The following is a 19,126-nucleotide window of genomic DNA, read 5'->3' as shown; positions in this document are numbered from 1 at the left end:
CTAGATTGTTACTAATTCTCTTCTGGCAGAGAACAGCAGTCAGCACTGCTCTGGCCTGTTACCAGCAGCCACATGCTTCCTGCTCTGCTGGATGGCCTCAGAGCCTGTACCTGACTGGAGAGTCAGCTCCTCCAACCACATAGCCGGCACCTTCACCGTGCCTGAGGTGCTGGTGTACAGAGTGTAGGCAACTGCGCCTGAGCAGTCATTAGTCAGTCAAACTATTTAGTGAGGACCAGCTTATTGGTGGAATATGAGAGGGAGCAAAGCAAGCCTGTTCCTCTCAGAGCTTGTATTTTATAGGGGATACATAATAAATGTGTAAATATGTATATGTGTGGTTTGTGTATCTCTAAGCCTTTGATGTACAAAATCAAGTCAGGGCCCCAAGGCAGAAGAAACAGCAAGGGGCAGGAGAGGGGCAAGAGAGGGGACTCAGCACTCAAGAGCCCTTGCTACTCTTGGCATCCTGGTTCCTGTATCAGATGACTTACAACCTACCTGTAACTTCAGCTTCAGAGGATCTGATGCCCTCCTTTGGGACCAGCACATGGCATACACATATACAAATAAAAACATCTAATTTTTTTTAATGGGCTAGTGCCTGGGCAGAGTGCACCAGGTAGAGGAGATCCTGAAGGCCCCAGCAGGATTTTGAGCTTGGAGCATCAACATGTGACTAACATTAAAAAGCCTCCTTGGGCAGGGCAGTAGTAACCCTTGCCTTTAATCCCAGCATTCTGGGAGGCGGAAACAGGCCAGCCTGGTCTACAGAGTGAGTTCCAGGACAGCCAGAGCTACACAGAGAAACCCTGTCTCAGAAAACAAAACAAAATCCTCCTTGGGCAATACATGAAGAAGAATCTGTTGGGGGCTGGAGAGACGGCTCAGCGGTTAAGAGCACTCACTGGCTCACACTGACTGCTCTTCCAGAGGTCCTGAGTTCTATTCCCAGCAACCACATGGTGGCTCACAACCATCTGTAATAGGATCTGATGCCCTCTTCTGGTGTGTGTGAAGACAGCTACAGTGTACTCATATACATAAAATAAATCTTAAAAAAAAAAAAAAAAAGAAAAAAAGAAAAGAAAAAAAAGAATAATCTGTTGGGACAGGAGGAAATGGAGAGAGACAACCAAAAAGAGTGGCAGTTGAATGATCAGAGGGACAGGAAGAGGGCCTAGGTCTGGGCCAGGGCTAGGCAGTAGAGGTAATGCAAGACCAGGCTTAGATCAGTTCCACAGTGCCAACAGAAGGTTGTCATGAGGCATGAGCAGAAGCATTTGCAAGTTAAGCCTCTAGATGAGGACCCCAGGCAGAAGGTGAAAGACAGTAAGCTGCTGGAACCTGGGTTGTTGTCCTAAGGGTAAGTTTGAGGGGCATATAGCGCTGGTGTTTGAAACCAGAGAAGTTAGGAGATATCTAGAAGTGATTTGGAGAACAGCAAGAGAGGTGTGTCTGGGCCGCTGCGAGGGCATTTAAGTGGGAAGTGAGCAGTGTGATAGGAGCCAATGAACTGAGTGAGCACTGTTGCCATGAGCACGGCCACGTCAAAGATCCCAGTGCCTTAGACCCATGGGAGTGGCAAGGCCCTCTTCCCCCGGTCGGAGTGGCAAATGGCTGTAGACCCCTCATTCTGGACATTGACTGTACTGAGTATCAGCCCCCAGAATCTTCCTCTGAGGTGACTGTAGCGGGAGACTGCTGCCCTGCAGAGATCCCCTGCCGAGATGAGCTAACCTGCCCTCTTCCTCCTTGGTGCTGTATATGATACATCAGCTGAGTTTCCAAGCCAGCCATCAGAGAGCACACAGCTCATCAGGTCCCAGGTTTTATACACACACAGGAAGGTAGTAAAGCTGGGACCACTTTTGAGCCTCCAACTTCCCATGGCAGCAGCAGGAAAAGTAAAGTAAAAGATTGCAACGGACTTGAGTCAGACCCTCTTAACCAGCCATGAGCAAGGATGGTGGACCAGTCCCTGGTATTTTATTACGAGAGAGGCAAAACCAATGCCTCTTCATACGAACCCATCAATGATCAACACATACCTACCAAGGCCACCCTCAGGCCAGCACAATGGTGAAGCAGGTGGAAACTAGTTCCCACCCTCAAGCAGTCTGCCATGCCAGGATGAAGCAACACCAGGGAAGGTCCATCCTAGGGTCAATAGCTTGGGACAGCTTGCATCATGCCCAGTTCTAACCATTTATGATCCTAATGACCTCATGAACCAGACAGGAAAGTAGCATCACCATTTTTAGTTGAGGAATCCGACTCAGACAAGCTGAAGACCTGCCTAAGGTCACACACTTTTCAGTAGCCAAGGAAAAGCCAGCACCCTCCGGAAGTGAAGGCATTTTGATTTATTTATTTTTAAACTGTGACTTTGTGTCTACCCCAGGCAGTTCCTGTCAGCTCTGATGGGAGGCTGGGAACCCTGAGCCATCACTCTCTGCATGCCTGAGAGTCACTGGGCTGCAGAACCACCAAGAATGGTAAGTTTCCTAGGGCGGAGAAGCTATGGTGGCTGGGCTAGGGAACTCGTAGCTTCAGGAGCAGGACTTGAATTCCAGATGACTTTGGAACATTGAACAACATAGGAATTCTGTTGGCGAAGCAGAGGATGTTCGGGTAGAACAGACCCAAACCTTAAATGACAAAGGAAAAACCAACTAAAGAGTTTCAGGGGGAAGATGTAAGCATCATTGGAGCTTACACTGAATGGTGGTGGGTTAACCCAGCACTCTGGAGGCAGAGGCAGGTGAATTTCTGAGTTCTAGGCCAGCCTGGTCCACAGCCTGGCCAGGGTAGCCAGGGCTACACAGAGAAACCCTTGAGAAGAAAAAATAATCACGGAGGCTCTGGGTCCTTAGTGTCTGGGAATGACTTGAATGGAGGTACAAACAGACAGGCATCCTGCTACCCCTCAGGCTTCATATCTGTCTAAGACACATTAGCTCTGGGGACAGTGACCATCATTCCCTCTACCTCAGCTTTCACATGTCTGAAGACAGGGGTCACAGCTAGTGTTCAGTGTGGCCCCGAGGCTCCAGAACTCAGGGATCTGACCAGTATGTCCGAAGTCAGAATGAGGCCTGGTTCTTCCTCACAGAGGAGTCTTTGCCAGAGGCCAAAGCTCAGCTGTGGAAGAGAGGGAGCCTTGACTGGCCTTTCCAATAGCCTGTGTAGAGTTGCTACCTGTGCAAGTCCCTCTGCCTCTCCTGAGTTTAATGTCAGCTCAGCAAAATAGTATCTCTTTAACGATGAAGACACTGAACCTCCACAGTTGTCTCATTAGTAGGGAGCATTTTATGAGGCACCCCCATCCCTAACCCACTCCCCCCAAAAGGTAGAAAGGCAAAGACATGGGGAGAGGCCGCAGGAACCAGCACCATCACATCCCAGTTACCTGCCTACCTGGAAGGCCTGCCTTAAGGTTATCAGAGCCTTATTGTCCCCAGCAGTCTTTTGCTTGTATCTCCTGCCTCACTCTGGGCTCTCTCTGGTAATCAATCTCCCGTTTCTTTTGGTCCTACTGTCTTATCATTCATGGGAAGAGACTTGGAAGCCTGAACCATCTTTTCTGTCACCCTACTGAACTCCACTGGTATTTTGGGGATTGGCAGGCTACTCTAAGAAGCAGGTCTTGTGTACACAGGAAGTCAGAGGGACCCAGTGTGTGGCACTGTCTCCCAAACAACACTCACCCCTTACCCAACTTCTCCAGGTCCCCTGAGCTCGGAGCTGGAGCTGCAGGCCATACCAGGGGCCCACGCCCTGAGCATGCACACAGGCTTGCCATTGTCTGAGAGTGCCAGGCACCCACGTGAAGAATGCAAGGCAGCAGGCTGGAGGTTTGTCCCTGCAGTGGGGGTTGAAGGAGTGGGGGAGGAAGCTGGTCATGTTGCAGCTCAGGAAAGGCAGTGGGATGGATGGATGCAGGGGATGCAGGGGATGCAGAGGGGCGGCTGGGAGGCTGGCTGGAGTGGGAGCAGGGGTGTCACATTCCTCCCGCACCCATGCCAAGCCTGTGGGGCTGAAATGAACGTGAGAGGATTGCTAATGAGACCCAGGGGAGTTAAACATTCCCTGCTCCCGAGGGCTGAGTGAGAAGGGGCAGGCAGGGGGCTAGGAGCGGGGAGCCTGAACCCCAGGAATGTACAGAGGCTACTGCTCCTGCCAGGCTGTTCTGGAGCTAGGGGCCAGGGCCTGCTGTCTCAGGACCCAGCAGGAGCTGCTGAACCAGCCAGAAGGGGATTAACTGGCTGAGTAGTTCTTTTTCTTCCGAGTCCAGGACAGATGCTGGCGTTGATCTCCCCAGCTCCCCACCATGTCTGAGGCTGGCAGGCAGCTACTGCTGGCCCAGTTACTGTGGGTCCCTCTTCTGACTTCCCAGATCCCAGACAGACCCCACAGCACACGTCCCCCAGTTTGGCCTCCCCTATTTTGATAGACATGCCTTCTAGGTACCCAGGACTCTTCTCCCCAGAAGCTCTCTGCACGTATGGCCTTAGAGCCTTTACCCAAACTAACACCAGGGGATCTAGGTGAGTGGTAGAGTGTTTGCCTAGCATGTACAAAGCCTGATTTCCATACCCAGCATGCACTATAGTTTTTCCTGTTGTAACTAAAATTTCTTTCTTTTTCTATCCTCAAGTCAGTGGGCAAGAAACCCCTGATTCAGATCAGACACCTAAACACAGCAAAGCCATCCACTGAGCTGGTGCTTGCGGAAGGGATTAGGAGAACCCTAGGTCACTGGAATCACTCCTGAAGGGGGTTTTCCTGGTTCGAAAGGGAAAGAGTCACTCCTCCTAGCCCCTCCCTTCCTTACTATTAAGACAGGGAGGGCAGGGGTCCCCCAGCTTGGACTCTAGGTTCCCGCCCTCCACTCCCAAGAAACTGGGCAAAAAGAGCTCTGCTGGGGACTGGCTGTGGGCGGGTTTTGGCCTTTTCCAGCCCCAAGGCCGCCCCCTGCATTCTGGAATCCAGCAGCCACTGCCTTTGCTGGGCTGACTTTTCGGGCTGGCCAGTCAGCCATCCCCTCTCCTCTCTTCCTGTGCCACTTAGCTCCCCCTTTCCAGCTGTTCGTCTTACCATGATCACAACGTTCCTCCAGACCCTGGCCCATCTCTAAGTCCTGGAACCCTCAGACTCCTACCTGTGTAGGCCATGGCCAATTCAGGCCTCCAGCTCCTGGGCTACTTCCTAGCCTTGGGTGGCTGGGTGGGCATCATCGCCAGTACTGCTCTGCCACAGTGGAAGCAGTCCTCCTATGCAGGCGATGCCATCATCACTGCCGTGGGCCTCTACGAAGGGCTGTGGATGTCTTGTGCCTCTCAGAGCACCGGGCAGGTGCAATGCAAACTCTACGATTCACTCCTGGCCCTGGACGGTAGGCCTCTGGTGGGAGCTGGGGAGGAGGCACTGACTGGGCTGGGGAGGTGGAGGGCAAGCTCTCTCACAGCCTGTCCTCAGTGCCGGGTGACACACTCCAGCCCCTGTGGCATTGCTGGCCTGTGTACACCAGACAGTCCAGGCCAGCCAGGTCTCTAGGCTCTGGGGAGGCAGGAGCACCAGAGGCTGGCAGCCTGGGCTCCCGATCCTGACATCCCTTACCCAACCCTTGCTCCCTAATGTTCTCCTATATAACTAGGACACTAACACCCAGGGCATCGGAGGGTGGACTGAGATGAGGGTCTGGCTCCATAAGACTGTTAAAACTCTCCACTACTCTTTTCTCCATATTCATAGTGTATACACACACACACACACACACACACACACACTAGGACACTAACACCCAGGGCATCGGAGGGTGGACTGAGATGAGGGTCTGGCTCCATAAGACTGTTAAAACTCTCCACTACTCTTTTCTCCATATTCATAGTGTATACACACACACACACACACACACACACACACACACTAGGACACTAACACCCAGGGCATCGGAGGGTGGACTGAGATGAGGGTCTGGCTCCATAAGACTGTTAAAACTCTCCACTACTCTTTTCTCCATATTCATAGTGTATACACACACACACACACACACACACACACACACACACACACACGGTCAAACACCATTACAGCTCTGACCTCAGGGCCATCCCACCTGCATTCCGACAAGGCTCACAGCAGAACTGCCCACCAGCCAGTGCCACTCACACTGGTCCAGGCAGATCACTGGCCTGCCTCCCTCATGGATCCAAGTCTCCTGAGCTGCCTGGGGCCTAGAACTTATCAATACACTCATAAAGGAGACATATGCCTCCATGGGTGATTGACAGGGTTGCCGCTGGGAATCAAGCTGGGTTTAGCTGGTCCTCACAGACTTTCAGCTCTTCCTCTGGTGATCCTGAGTGGTATTCTGCCCCATCTCCTGCTGCTTGAGGGCGTACCAGGCCCAGGAGAAAGGAGCAGAGGAACAAATTCAAAACTACCCCATCACTCAGCACCATTCAGAGGACCTGGTAAGGGCGGGTGGGAAACGTCTTCTCACAAGCAGGCAAGTGCTTGGGGCTCTTCAGGCTTCTACCCAAGCCCTTCCACACCAGCTTCCTCCCATTTTAGATTGAACACCTCCAATTTGTGCGCGCACGCGCGCGCACACACACACACACACACACACACACACCCCGTCTCCAAGTTTCCACTCCCGCTCAGACCCTTCTTAAACTGCCTCAGGTCATATCCAGTCAGCAAGAGCCCTGATGGTAGTGGCCGTGCTCCTGGGCTTTGTGGGCATGGTGCTCAGTGTCGTGGGCATGAAGTGTACTCGGGTTGGAGACAGTAACCCTATTGCCAAGGGCCGTGTGGCCATCTCGGGAGGTGCTCTCTTCCTCTTGGCAGGTGAGTGCTCTGCTTCCTCTCCCCCTCTTGACCAGGCAGCTTGTGGCTGGCTGGGCCAGGCAGAGCTGAGTGCCTCTGCTTGGTCCTTAGGTCTCTGTACTTTGACTGCTGTCTCATGGTACGCTACCCTGGTGACCCAGGAATTCTTCAACCCCAGCACTCCTGTCAATGCCAGGTGAGTGCTGGAGCTGGCCTCCCTCCTATCTGTCCTACCCTGGTCCCTGGCTGTCACTTGGAAGACGAAAGAGGGAACAGGCCCCAGCTAGTTTCTAAGAAATGAGAGGCACGTGAGGGCTGAAGTCTAACTCCATGCTCTTGCTGGGTGACCTGGAGCACTTGTGACTTAACCTTTTCCTGTCAGAACCAGGCCTCCTGTGGTTGTGAGGACCCAAGAGGTGATGAGGAAAGGGACTTCTCCCAGGGCTCTGCACACCAGCGCTTGTTTTACTTCCGTTGGTGGCAGCAGGCCAAGATGGCTTCTTGAATGAGGAAGTAGAATTGGGGGTGGGGGGTGGGAACATGAGACTGGAGAAAATAGTTAGCTAAGGTAAGGCCCAGCAGCTATGAGAATTTGCCCCTCATCCTGGGTAAGGCTGCTGCTGCCCTCTGTTGTGTGCAGAAGAGCAGAGAGGCCAGCTGCTGCCTTGCTTCCGGCAGGGGGCTCTGACTAAGGAGGTAGCTTCAGAAAACAGGCCATATAATTGGGAGCTTCTTTGGTCAGAATTTGTTAAGGCTGAAGTCCTATGGGTAGGTGGGAGTATAGACGGGATTTCAGAAGGGCCTGAGTCTTCCCTTCCTTTCAGCCCAGGCAGGAGTAAAGAATGATAGTTCCCAGGCCAGATGCCTTGCTGACTCTGGGTGGTGGGGGATGAGAAAGGATTCCTGGGCTGTCTTTATGGAAAGGGTCCATGAAAAAGACAGAGAGAAGAATTCAGACAAGAGAGTTGTACTCTGGGTGGGCAGCTACAGCACCAAGACCTGCCATACAAGGTCTAACCTAAGGAACCAAGCTGGAACTGGGACCATCTCTTCAGGACTCTCAGGGATGCCTGGGCTGGGTCCTGAGAGCACAGTTTAGCCTGTCTGCCCTCCGGTGCAGATTATAGGATCTCTCTCTCTCTCTCTCTCTCTGTATGTGTGTGGTGAGGGGTGAGGGGAGCAGGTAGGGGGGTGAAGGGGAACTGTAATATAAGCTCCTCAGTCAGGAGGTTCCATAGGAACTGGCCCTGAAGGTAGAACAGGGAAGGTTCTAGGAGAGGAAGACCTGTACTGAGCCACAGAGATGGAGAAACCCTAGGAGAGTCAGGCTGGTTGGCAGGGATGGATGTGAAGAGAGCAGAGGGCCAGGCAGAGGGGCAGCCATCTCCAGAGGGCAGTAAGGAGCAGCCCTGGCTGGATGCTGTTCTATAGACCAGACCACCAACGGTGAGACTTGGGTCACGGGGGTGTGGACAGCAGGTTGTTCCACTGTGTCCATCTGGATCTCTGTATCTACCAGATGAGGAACTGCCCATCCGAGGCTTGAGCTGTGTGGTGTGGACTTGTTGATGGGGAGGGACACAGGGTGAGCACTCACCCTAGTTTATTTGGAGAAAAGGAAGAGGCCTGTGAGCTTGTGTGCTACCCTCTGTGCACCAGGTGCTGGGGGGTGGGGGAGCGGACCCCCAGGAGGGTTGGAGCCAGTCAGGGCTGGGATTTGCAGCCTGATACAGTCCTTTCTACTTCTCACAGGTATGAATTTGGCCCAGCTCTGTTCGTTGGCTGGGCCTCTGCTGGCCTGGCCATGCTGGGTGGTTCCTTTCTCTGCTGCACATGCCCAGAACCTGAACGAGCCAACAGCATCCCACAGCCTTATCGCTCTGGACCCTCAACTGCTGCCCGAGAGTACGTCTGAGTCTGCTTATCCTGCCTAGCCCCTTTGCCCAGCAACCCCCTTGCCCAGAACTGGAGCCAGACTAAATAAGGCCCTGGGCAGGGTAGAGGGAGTATGGATCCCTTGAACTCAGTCTGGAGCTCCAAACATCTGGTCCTCAACATAGGCTTTGGGTCCCAGACTCAGACACTCAAAGAGATCAGAGACAAGACCCAGCCCACACATGACCCAGTGAGGCCCAGGCCTGTTCTATCTACACCAGAATGAGAACCAGAATGTACACACTAGCTTAGCCACCAGCTCCTTCACTTGCCAACTTACTTGCTGAAGGACCCATCTGCCTAATACAGGCTGGGCCCCGACGGCCTCCCAACAACGGAAGGACCTCAGCGCACAGCACTCTGGGCCAGACAGCCTTCCACACTCCCAGTTCTCACAGTGAGCACATAGAAGAAGTACTCTGGGCTAAGGACTGTCTCCACATCAGACCCAAGGACACTGAGCTTCAGAGAGACCTGGAGGCATGGCTCTCCAGTCTGTGAGAGCAGGCCTCGGCCTCTGGCAGTCAGTTACCCAACACTGTTTGGATGCCTATACAGGTCACAAGGTCAGACTGTCATTCCCATCCCTAGGAATGGCCCCCAGGTAGGGCTGCCATCAGAATCCTGCTCCTGGGCCTGAACTCCACAGCCCCTGACATCTCCCTCAAACTTTGCTCATCCCACTAACCAGCTTTCTCTCTTTTGACTTGCAGACCCGTTGTTAAGTTGCCCGCCTCGGTCAAGGGCCCCCTGGGTGTGTAAAGGCCAGGTTCCCAGCCAGGCCCTGCCCCCTACCACCTCTAGACTGTGTATTTGATATTTTTGGAAAGAGAAGTGAACATTTGGCCCCAAGTGTGATGTCATCCTATCTGTTCTCATGCGCCTAGGGTGGGGCCTGGACTAGAGAGGCCAGAGCCAGCTCTTGGGGCTATTGAGGTGGGTTCCAGGGTACAGGCAGAGCAGGAATCATTTAGGGTTCCAGCTTTGTATCTCTGCCTGCCCTGCCTTGGGAGTCATGGAGAACTTCCATGAGGGAAGATCACAGCTACCCTGGAGGCCACCTAAAGCCTGGCCTAGGAGGGATGCAGGGTCTCAGGGTGAGTGAGCCCCTGGCATGGAGACCATTCCATAGGTAGAATGTTCTAGGCCCTCCCTGGAGTCCTCCTGAGGGAAAAGACAGTCTCTGTGAGGCCCAACTGAGGGCTGTGTAACAGCCGAGTGACAGGATCCTGTAGGGGCTCCCTCAGTGAGGAAGGGAGTGGAGAGGGACATGGCATCAGGACGGCCCTAAGCCAACTCCAAAGCCCTCTGCTCAGCTCTTACCCTACTCCTGCAATGACTGTCAATGCTCCCTCACCCTGAAGTGTAGCCAGATGGACTCCAAGCCTTGAAGTCCAGGTATGACCTACTGGAAAAGGTTAAATCCTCCGAGGAACCGAAGGAAATCAACCCGGGTAAGCAAAGGACCAGCAATGTCCTTCATCCTCGGGTCCCCTATCCCAAGGATGAAGGGAGTGCTGGCCTCTGCCTTACAGGCTTCTGCTACCCGACCCTCTCCCTGGACTCTAGGTCTGTCCCTCTCCTGGGACCAGGTGTCTACCACTATCTTCTCTTGCTTCCCACATGTCTTCCTGGCTAGAGCCAGCTAGTGCTGGCCTTTTCCATGTCCAGTCTCTAACCATATCTCCCACCAAGTTACTGAATCCCCAGGAGCCAGCTCAGCTTCTTGCTTCTGTGCAGTCTTGAGGTGTGAAGACCAAAACATTACAGCTGACAGTGGGGTGGGAGTGGGGAAGCAGGTGACCGGGAGTTGCTATGCTCAGGTAATCACATACCTGCTGAATTGCTGACCAATTAATCTTCTGATTGATGGCAGCCATCTGTCCCTATGGACAACTCTGATCCTAAACAAGTTTCCCAAGTAAGAACCCTCTCCTGAGCCTGAAGCCATCAGGTGGCCCTTGGCTTTAAGTGCACATTGGAGTCATTTGGAAGTAGATGTCCAGACACAATAACTTAGTTGGTCTAATGGATCCAGGCTTCAGAATTCACACAGCTCCTTCAAATTGTGTGGTTCATTTAGAGGTAACTCCTTGAGGCCTACACTCCTGACCATTCTGAGGGATCTGCAGAGGGTAGAAGGAGCCTACCAGAAGAGGGTGGGGGAGGGGCACGACTAGAGAGGAAGTACCGTCCACCTCCTGCCTTTCCGGAGTCCTGACCACTGGAGGAGACGCCTATATCCTTCCCTTCAATGTCCCTTTGTGCTTAATGACTTTGACTTTGAATCCTGTCACGTGCGGCCTGAGTAACCCAGAGTTTGAAACCTGTGAACCAAGTGTGACACAGATAGCTCCTCCCCAGGTCTGGTACTTAGCAGCCCATGGTATTTGGTTGTGAGGCTGGCAGGAAGCCTCATGATTCCTCTTCAGAGTCTGAGGGCTGGGAGGCTCAAGATTTGGTGGTTGTGGCGGGGGGGGGGGGGGGGTTTGAGGATGCAGAGGCAGAATGTGCTGGCTACATCCTGTGGTTGTCAGGAGCAGGCATGAGAGTACAGAGCTCCATGCAAGGACAGGACCTGACGGAAGTGTGGCATTGTCTGTTCCTCTGTGAAAGGAAGCTCATTCTACCCTTGCTGGAGACTGGAAGGGCAGACAGTTACACACCTTTGATGATTCACCAACCAGTTTACACCCTGATTAAAAACCATTTGGTACTGGGGGTGGGAAGGAAGAGTGTGGGAGAAACTGAAGGAGTTTAAAGCTAAGAGTTTGGGGAACGTGATCTCCCAGGCACCTCCTGAAGCAGCCCCATTCAAACGTCCAGTCTGTTGTTTACTGTTCTAATCTCAAGGCTGAAGGCTCCAGGAAAGGCAGGGAAGATGAGGCTCAGACTCAAAAGGGATGGTTCTAAAGCTAATGCCATTGCCTTGAAATGGGCAATTTTGATTCCAGAAGGACCGTAGCTATGTGTTCTGTCCCTGAATTTCCAGGCCCTGGGAGAACAGACTAGGAAGTCATAGCCTGGGAAGAAGCTTGAAATCGAATATGACATACAATTTCCAGAAGTTATTACTTTTGTGTTACATAACGCTGTTACACTGCGTGGTAATGATGCTGTGTAGGCTTTTTTCCCCTTATCTAGCAGAAGCACACCTGAAAGGATGATGTCTGGATTGGCTTTAACCTCTTAGAAAAGGTTCACGGGCAAGGAGAGCTATGATGTTGGGAAGAGCCATCAGCTTACGAGGTCCACTCTACCCCGTTTGTATGTTTGCTAATGAAAAGAAAACTAAGAAATAAAAAGTTTGAAAAGACCCACGGTGTTTGCTAGATGCATCTGTTGTCGTTGTTGTCCTTACTCTGACCAAGGCATAAAGACTTTCATGTCTTAGAGCACCTCAGACTCCTTCATTGTGCCACCTGGCCTGTTGGCCACTCACCATTGTGCAAGTGTGACATTTTAACAAGACCTCTATGTTGGTGACAGCATGTTAAAGTCTGAGAAACGCTGAGGAGCACTGGGCTAGCTGCATCATGAGGATGTCCTCTATGCTTTGTTAGGTATAATGAAGGTGGCGGCTTCTTATCTGTCTCACTATGTGGCCCTGGCTAGCCTGGAACTTACACTGCAGACTGAGTTGGCCTCAAACTCACAGATTCACAGCCTCCTGAGTGCCCAAATTAAAAAAAAAAAAAAAATTGTTTTTATTTTTATTTATGTACATGTGTTTTCATGGATGTTTGCCATGTGGGTGCAGGTACCAAACAGGTTGGAAGAGAGTAAGGCAGAAGATCTGGAGTTTATAGATATCTGTAAACCAAGTGAAGTGGATGCTGGGAAGTAAACTAAAGAAGCAGCCAATGCTCTTAGACCATTGATCCATATTCTTAACTCAGCAAAAATTTGAGACAGGGTCCAAACACTTGTGATTATCCTGTCTCCACCTCTTGCATGCTGGGGTTTTAGGCATGCACCACTATGCCTGCTTCATGCAGTTCTAGGGACTAGGGACCAGATTAGAGGCTTCGGGCATGCTGGACAAACACTAGGTCAACTGAGCTGCATTCCCAGCTTCTCCACAAGGAATGTTAATACTGCTTCTTTTAGTTCTGTGAAGATTGGCTTTGGGATTTTGATGGGTATTGTAATGAATCTGTTGGTTGTTTTGGACAGGATAGCCATTTTCATACTTTTCCGCTCCAATCCATGAGTGCAGAGAAATCTCCCTTACTCCTTTGCCTTCAGGTTCTCTGTTTTAAAGTTTTTTATTGTATTCATCTTCCTCTTCTTTGGTTAGGTATCTTCTTCTGTTGTCTTCTCTCAACTATGGAGAGTGTAACTGTTTTCCTGATTTCTTTCTTGACATGCTTTCACAAACTTATTTGTATACAGGAAAGCTACTGCTTGTTAGTTAATTTTGTGTCCTGCTACTTAGCTGAACTGTTTATCAGTTTTTAGCAGAGTTTTCTGGGTGGAGTCTTTAGTGTCTCTTTGTTTCAATGCAAATGTTACTTCTATGAAAGCAACCATCCTACCCCAGGATGAGATGTTAGCCAAGACTGTTGCCTTGTACAAAATCTTAGTGAGCTAATTTTATCTTTGGTTGTCTTTAGTCAGCTTCTAGACTTGCCTATTGATTTCCCTTTAAATATTTTTCTGATTACTCATGTCCAGTGGTTCATTTGTCTATAAGCACTGTTCTGAGTTATTCTTGAGGGTTAAGACTTGGTGTGTAGTCAGGAGGGTGTGGACACAGTGTAGCTCACACACCTGCCACAATCTTCTAGTTCTCTCTCCTTGCTGGGTATCTTCTGACATTGGTATCTGGAAAGCCCATGGCTCCTTTTCTAATGGTTTTTTTTTTTTTTTTTTTTTTTTTTTTTTTTTCCTACCAGAGTGTCAGTTTAAATGACTAGTATGGAATGTTCACACAAGGTCCCTAACTCAAAGCGTAGGCTGGTTTACAGGGCTTGCAGCATTTGGTGAACCTGTATCTGAATGTCTCCCTCCTCCAGGTCAATACTCGGGGTTCTCAGTGGCCTCTGAGAGCTGAACAGTGTCTAGGGCAAGAGCATCCCTGGGTATCAGTGTCACTTCCCTGTGTCGCCATGTACTTTTGGAACTGTTGAGGATTTGCATTCAGAGAGCACACACATGGTCTCTCTCTCTCACACACACACACACAGAGAGAGAGAGAGAGAGAGAGAGAGAGAGAGAGAGAGAGAGAGAGAGAGAGAGATTACAAGATATCTTAGTGGGTAAAGCACTTGCTGCTAAGTCTAACGACCTAAGCTCAATTCTCCAGGACCTGCACACACTGCATCGAAGGTAAGAACTGACTCTTGCAAGTTGTCCTCTAATCTCCACATGCGTCTGGGGTATATCCTGACACTCACTCACTCACTCACTCACCCCATAACTGTAGTAAAAACGGAGCTCTGTGAGTCCAAGGCCAGCATGGTCTGCAGAGGTAGCTCCAGAACAGACATGACTACACAGAGAAACCCTGTCTCCAAAAACAAACAAAACTGTATTTATAAAATATGTTGTCTGATTTTCTTATATCAAAAGAATTGTCTCAGCATTGCTGGAGCCTGAAGTCAAGCATTGGTCTTTCATCTGGACATGGGAATCCCAGCCCTTAGGGAGCTGAGATTTGGGTCTCATACTGTAAGTCCCAGGACAACTGGGCTACATACAGAGTGAGACCCTGCCACCAACAAACAAATGAACAAATCTGGTGTGGGACACATGCCTATAATTCCAGCACGTGGGAGGTAAAGGCAGAAAAGTCAGAAGTTCAAGACCAACCTGAGTCTCTTTTGCTACACAGTGGATTTAAGGCTACCTGGGCTCTGTGAGACCCTGTCTCAAAATAACAACCACCACAAAAGGAGGAGGACCATGAGAAAAATGGCTGGAGAGACGGCTTGGCAGGTTAGAGCCCGTGTTGCTCCTGCTCTTGCTGCAGATCCAGGTTGAGTCTCAGCATCCACAGAGTGGCTCACAACCATCTGTAACTGCAGTTGCAGGGGATCTGACACCTTCTTCTGACCTCTGACAGGAACCATGACACACAGGTATATATGCAGAGCACAGGTACACAAAAAATAACCATAACTGTTGGGGGGCCGACTCGTAGCAGAAAGCGGCTGTCAGCTCTGCAGCCATCTCGAGCCATATACCCTGACATGAGACTTGGTTTTCAACAGCCTACATCAGCTGAGCACACTCTGATAAACATCTTGTTTATCCCACATAGCTTGTTTTGCTGTTTAGTGACCCCAGCTGCAAGGCGCACGTGCTATCCACGCCTGCAAGGTGCATGGTATCCATGTGCCTAGAAGGCACCAAAGTGTATAAACACCCTGGACTTCCCTTCAAAGGAGAGACAATAAACTGGAGAAACTTGACTATCCCCACTCTCTCTCTTGCTAGACCCTGACCCTCGGACTGGAGCAGCAGAGATCGAGCCGCAACATTTTGGCCCCAAAAAACGGTTTGCAACACAGTGGCCGCCAAGCCAGGCAGTACGGGCCTCAACACATAATAACCCCCACACAAAATAACAATTATTAAAATGTTTAAAAAACAGTACTGGGCAACTTCAGAACACACTTTAAAATTGTTATTCAATTAGAACAATTTTATTTTCCTTTTTTGTATAACAATTTTGCATTACAATTCAAACTCACAGAAGAACTATTAGGTATTAAGATACTGCATAACCAGCTTAAAATATCACCTCTTTACTTTTGCTTTTCTTGAGAAAATGAAATATGGCTCCGGCCTCTTGGAACTCACTATGTGGACCAGGCTGGCCTTTCACTCACAGATCCGTTTGCCTTTACCTTGACTGTATCCGGTGTCATTTTCTTGGTAGCTGTTCTCAATAGAGTGAAAGGGTATCTTAGAAGTAGGCTTGCATTTCCCTGGTTCCTAAGGATGTCCAAGCATTTATTATCAGCTGTGTTTCTTCTAAGAACGGTTTATCTAGTTCATGGCTAAAGCTGTCATGCCTGTAAGGGATCACCTACATCAGGTAAATCATGGCAGGAAGACCCACCTTAACTGTGAGCAGCAGTGTTTTCCTGGCTGTGGTCCTGGACTGAGAGAAAAAAAATGAGCCCAGCACAAGCATTCCTCTAGGTTCTGGCCTCTTGAATGCACACAGCGTCAACAGCAAGGCAGAGGCAGCATGCCTTCACGTCTGCTTCAGTTACCGCCTCCAGGCTTCTGCTCTGACTTCCCTCCATGGAGTCTAAACTGTGAGGTGAAGTAAACCCTTTCCTGCTTAGGTTGGTTTTGGTCAGTGTTTCATCTCGGTATTGGAAAGCAAACTAAAAAAAGCCTGTCAGTCTGGATAAACCCTGTAAGTCACTCTGGTCAGGTGCTTCCTTGCAGCAAAGAGGAAAGTAACCTATATGCTTTGTCGGCGTTTTAACTTCTGCAGATCCCTATGCATGGTACAGATGTTCTTTCTGTCCTGGGATGAGCTGGCAATTTTGTTTCCTCACCCGGAGCCTTTCTCTTCACTCTACTGGTTCTTTTCTGTTGGTTTACATCCTCCTCATTTGACATTTTTCTATTACTTACTTATTTTTGGTTTTCCAGACAGGGTTTCTGTATAGCCCTGGCTACTCCAGAACTTACTTTGTAGACCAGGCTGGCCTCAAACTCAGTGATCTGCTTGCCTCTGCCTTTGCATTCTGCATGCTGGGACTAAAGGTGTGCATCTCTTACAACCTGGCTCCATTTTCCAGATTTTTAAAATGATTTAAAAATATTCTTTCATAAATCATTGGATTTCATTGGAATCTCTAGAAACATGTTTCAGTTTCTAATTTTATTAATTTAGGTCTTCTCTTTCTTTTGTTAATCTTATTTTCAATGAATTAAGTTTTTATCCTGCCTTGTTACTTTTTGCCATCTTCAGCTTCTGGGTTGGACTGTTCAGGTTTTTAGAACCATGGGGATGTGGCTAGACAGTTCTAAGAGGAAAATACAATTACTAGTGACTACATCCTAAAAAAAAAAAAAAAAAAAAAGGAAGAAAAAGGAAAGCAAGCAGGGCTGGGAAGAGGACTGGGTAAAGTTTACCATGCAAGCATGGGACCTGACTTCAGACTGGTTGCAGGTGCCAAGAATTCACAACTGATTCCCCACTGCAAATCCCTGCTCCCTGCTTTTCTCTCTGCAGGTGTTGGCAATGGACTCAGGCTCACACTCACAACTGTGCTTTCCTCTTAGAACTGCCTGGCCTTGTCCCCATGGCTCTAACAGGCTGTTTTCCTTTTATTTCATCTAAGGATTTTTGTTGTTTTGAGATGCTTTCTGTGTAGACTAGGCTGGCCTCCAACTCAGAGATCCACCAGCCTCAGCTTCCCAAGTGCTGGGAGTGAAGGCCTGTACCACCAGCCCCTGGCTGTACTGTTCGCTGCATATGTATCTGTCAGCGTCTGCACCACAGCCCCAGTTGTAATGTTCAGTGTCTGTGCATCTGTCAGCTGTCTGCTGCACTTCTTGCTATTGACTTCTACTTCACTGTGCTAAGATCTGACAAGTTGGAAGAAATAATTTCATTTTTTATTTAGTAAATCTTAATTTGTGGCCTAGAATCTATTTTAGAAAATACTGGCAGAGAAACCAATATTCCCGGTCTTTGGATGAAATATGATATAATTTAGCTGTTTCTTTGCTGGTTTTTAGACCAGATGACCCATCTAGAAATCAGAATGGCAGAATTACTGTTAGGATCTATCTGGCCTTTCAGAACAATTAGTGTTTGATGAAAACAGAAGCCAACAGTTGGTGTATACTTACAACCATGACAACTCTGCCTAACTACTCCCTGTATCATGTAGTAACTTTATCTTCTAGCTTTAGTCTGATTTATCAGCTAGGTAAATCAACTTGCTTTTTAATGTGTTTATTATGGACCTCTATAATTTGATCCTCCACTGTAGGTTTATCTGTCTTCCAAGACAGGGTTTCACCATGTAGTTATGGATGGCCTGGAACTATGTAGACCAGGCTAGCCTCCGGCTCCCACTGGCATGTGTCACCACACCTGGCTCCTACTTTCATTTCTGAGTTAAGTCATTTGAGTCTTTCTCTTGGTTTGTAACACATACAAGCAGCTCGGTGGTAAAGCAAGAGCTCTGGATTCCATCTTCAGCACTGAATCCTCCTCCCCATTTGTGTTAATTTCCACAAACCTTGAGATTTTTACAACTTCACAGTGCTATGGTCAGAAGACACTAAGCTATCTTAGGAGGCTAAGGGACCTCAGACCCACCTGTAATTCCAGCTGCCAGGGTATGGGCGACCTCTGGTCTCTGAGGCACCTGCACACACCCACATATACATTAAAACAGTAATAATTGGAGGATGGGGAAACTGGCTGCTCTCCCAGAGAACCTGGGTTTGATTCCTAGCACCTACAAGGCCACATTCATAACCATCTGCATCTCCAGGGCTCCAGATACACTCTTCTTGCCTGTGCAGGCAACAGATACAGTGGTACAGGTAGAACAGCAAGAGGACCTGGGTCTTTAGCACCACAGAAAAACCCTAGGGGGCAGTGGATCTGTGATCCTGACACTGGAGAGGTGGGGTCAGGGCGTCCTTAGACACTGCTGGCCAGCACAGCTGAAGCAGCAGCTCCATGTTCAGTGAGTGACTTTGTTTCAGAGAGAAGACAAACACACCCACACACAAAGACTGAGACAGCAGATACCAACTTCTGGCCACCTCCCCTCCCACCCTGCTCTGGTTCAGTGAAGTGTCTATATGTAGTTTTCATCCTTTCCCTCACTTTTGTCTCAAAATCTCAGTCTACTGGGGATGCCATGCATTGTCTCATGATTGGAAACTTTAAACCTACTTCTTCCACCTTAAGTACTTGCTGATGAGGGTACTTAAACTCTATTTTTCTATGTACCTTAAAGCCCACTCCCTGCATTGACTTGTTTTCTAACTCCTTTTCTGGCAGTCCTATGGGGGTCACGTGCAGCATCATAAAGCCCCAGCACTCAACTCACGGCATCTTCATTTCTATAACAGAAGTCAATGCTCAGAGGTATTGAGCTCAGATTCTGTCTGCTCCTATTCACTGTCCCAGAAGCCTCTTGCATCTTCCTTTTCAGACAAGGTCTCATAAAATCCCAGGCTGGCATAGAACTACCATAGCCACGGATACCCTCGATCCTCTGCTTCTACCTCCCCAGTGCCGGAACTGCAGGCATGCATTGGCATGCCTGGCCTGGGCCCAGCTCATTTCCTCACTGTCTCCTTTGCTATCTGGGTACTCCAAGCAACCAGCTCTGAAGAGGACTAGATGTGAGACTTT

General features: G+C 49.6%; 1 protein-coding gene across 2 annotated transcripts; it reads left to right on the top strand.

The window, feature by feature from the left end:
* The first annotated feature begins 4,945 nt into the window (after positions 1-4,945).
* Cldn19 (claudin 19) lies at positions 4,946-9,624 on the top strand. Of its 2 annotated transcripts, none has more exons than XM_076934306.1 (5): positions 4,946-5,398; positions 6,694-6,858; positions 6,949-7,033; positions 8,590-8,742; positions 9,082-9,624. In XM_076934306.1, exons 1-5 carry the CDS (start codon positions 5,176-5,178, stop codon positions 9,179-9,181), a joined length of 726 nt encoding a protein of 241 aa, XP_076790421.1. In that variant the 5' UTR covers positions 4,946-5,175; the 3' UTR covers positions 9,182-9,624. The 2 variants fall into 2 exon arrangements, with proteins under 2 accessions (XP_076790421.1, XP_034357536.1); XM_034501645.2 differs by having other exon boundaries at positions 4,953-5,398; positions 9,486-9,624.
* The last annotated feature ends 9,502 nt before the right edge of the window (positions 9,625-19,126 follow it).

Source organism: Arvicanthis niloticus, chromosome 5 (assembly GCF_011762505.2).
Source record: "Arvicanthis niloticus isolate mArvNil1 chromosome 5, mArvNil1.pat.X, whole genome shotgun sequence".
In the NCBI taxonomy this organism is placed as follows: domain Eukaryota; kingdom Metazoa; phylum Chordata; class Mammalia; order Rodentia; family Muridae; genus Arvicanthis; species Arvicanthis niloticus.
The sequence above is the reverse complement of the archived record's forward strand: the minus strand, read 5'-3'. Positions and strand labels throughout refer to the sequence as shown.

What these genes read in the sequence shown, in the direction of transcription:
- Cldn19 (XM_076934306.1), top strand. Translation starts at nt 5,176, where the DNA reads ATGGCCAATTCAGGCCTCCAGCTCCTGGGCTACTTCCTAGCCTTGGGT. An exon ending in TTCACTCCTGGCCCTGGACG is followed by an intron (nt 5,399 to 6,693) that starts GTAGGCCTCTGG and finishes AAACTGCCTCAG; the next exon opens with GTCATATCCAGTCAGCAAGA. An exon ending in CCCTCAACTGCTGCCCGAGA is followed by an intron (nt 8,743 to 9,081) that starts GTACGTCTGAGT and finishes TGCCTAATACAG; the next exon opens with GCTGGGCCCCGACGGCCTCC.